General features: G+C 33.0%; 1 protein-coding gene across 1 annotated transcript; it reads right to left on the bottom strand.

The window, feature by feature from the left end:
- Positions 1-743: 743 nt before the first annotated feature.
- On the bottom strand, positions 744-1,609 carry LOC129940020 (uncharacterized). Its single transcript, XM_056048246.1, has 2 exons — positions 1,544-1,609; positions 744-1,190 (listed from the first exon to the last, which is right to left on the bottom strand). Exons 1-2 carry the CDS (start codon positions 1,607-1,609, stop codon positions 744-746), a joined length of 513 nt encoding a protein of 170 aa, XP_055904221.1.
- Between the last annotated feature and the right edge of the window lie 416 nt (positions 1,610-2,025).

Raw genomic sequence — 2,025 nt, 5'->3', positions numbered from 1 at the left:
AATTTTTTAATTTTTAAATATTTTAAGGATGTGCTTAATTATTTTTTCTTTTCTAATGTTTAAGATACTTATGATATAAAAAGGATTTTTTTTCATTTTTGTTCTTGAATTAAATATCAAATGTCACTTAAGCAATTATATAACGAATATACTTATAGTATTAAGGTACTGATGTTTACTCTTATTTATAAGATATTGTATCTTACTGAGTAAATTATAAGAAATAAATAAATCTAAATCTAAAACTAAAAATAAAATTTAATAAAAGTTTGTAAAAAAATTGATCTTTTCAAAACTTTGAAATTAAAGCTTTCAACTAATTTTAACTTGTAAAAAAATATTTTTTTCAACATTCGGAATAACTTTGAGAACAATGAAATGAACAGTTTTTTTTTATAAAAAACTAGCTGACCCGGCAGACTTCTTACTGCTTCAATTGATAATAAAAAGACCTAAACTTTTGTATAAATTTATTTCAAAACAAACAAAACGTATTGAATATTGCTTACTTAAAAAACAGAGTTTTCTTGAAATATTATTAAGCAATTTATGAGGTTTAAATTTTTATTAACAAACACACACTGTTATGATACAGTTTGTTTGTCCATTTAAAGCTTTCTCATAAAATATATGTTTTGTTTTGTTTTTTGGTGCGTAAATAATCAAAGACGCGCGACGTATGATTGTCCATGAGTAAAACAGGGAAACTCCAAGTTGTTTCCACAAACTTCTAAAGGCTGTCCTTACGATTTATTTGTGGTCATCGCAAAAGCCAGACGTACTGGAAATTGTAAGCGTTTAAATTCGAATGGCAAATCCTCTCCCTTGTATTTTCCTTTTATGATTGTTGCCTCAATGACGTTATTCATCAGCTTTTTCTCAGCCAGTCTTGTTCCATTGCATAGTCGAGATTGATTAATGTTACGCAGCATGATGACAACTGATCCTACTTTTAACTGCAAATTGTGAGGTGGTAATCCAGGCAATTCCAGTGAATTTAAAAACTCCATGGGATACTTGACTACATCATCCTGGTTCATAACGGTATCGACTGATTTGAAGGAAACCAACTGTACTGAAAGAAAATTCTGAATAGTCGCATTGAGATCCTCGACATCTTTATTTTTAGCTTCCAATCTTGCTCGTTCATCCAGCCAATTTTCGTAATTGAACTTTTGCGCTTTTTGAATCTGTGATGTAACAGAAATCTGTGTGTAATGTGATAAATCCGGTCAACTTTATTATGTCCAATGTTTAACAACTGCTTCGCAAACACATTTGCTGTTTCATCATGTTCCAAAAATAGTCGCATGTTAGTTGGTTATTGGAGTGTCTTTGCGTAGTGCCACAAATTCGATGATATTAGGCATTGCATTTAGTTCATCAGCAACAGTTGATCGGGGAATAACTGGAAGAGTCTGACGAAAATCACCTGACAACAGAATCATGGGCCCACCAAAAATATTTTGGTTGTCAAGAAGATCTTTCAATGTGACCTCTTATGGGCCATTGTGCATTCATCCCAAACAATTAACTTGCATACCTTTAGGATCTTGGCCATTGCACTATTTTTGGCGATGTTGCAAATTGGTGTTTCGGTGATTTGCATGTTTAATGGTAATTTCAAGGCAGAATGCGCAGTTCCTCCGCCTTCTAGCAGAGTTGCAGCTACTCCAGATGAAGGCAACGCTAGAACAACATCATTTCACGACCACCAAATTCACTTTTCACAGCTTCTTTAAAAGTGTGGTACGCAATTCTTTGCTGTTGATTTAATTATTTAACATTTGTACGAACTGTTCGGAAAATGCTTTAAAGTCGTACTGTTGTTTCCTCTGCAACTCGTGGATTAATGCATCGTGCATATGACGATTTGGGATAAAGTTTCACCGCGCACACTATGCAAAACATCTTCAGACATGTCATCTCTATACTTAACCCCCAATTCTTTTGGATTCGAAAGAAAAAAAATTACGAATTTGATGCGGCGATGAAGATATTACGGAATCCTTGAGCGTATCATCA

Source organism: Eupeodes corollae, chromosome 1 (genome assembly GCF_945859685.1).
Source record: "Eupeodes corollae chromosome 1, idEupCoro1.1, whole genome shotgun sequence".
Taxonomy (NCBI): Eukaryota; Metazoa; Arthropoda; class Insecta; order Diptera; family Syrphidae; genus Eupeodes; species Eupeodes corollae.
Note: the sequence above shows the minus strand (reverse complement) of the source record. Positions and strands in the feature narration are given on the sequence as shown.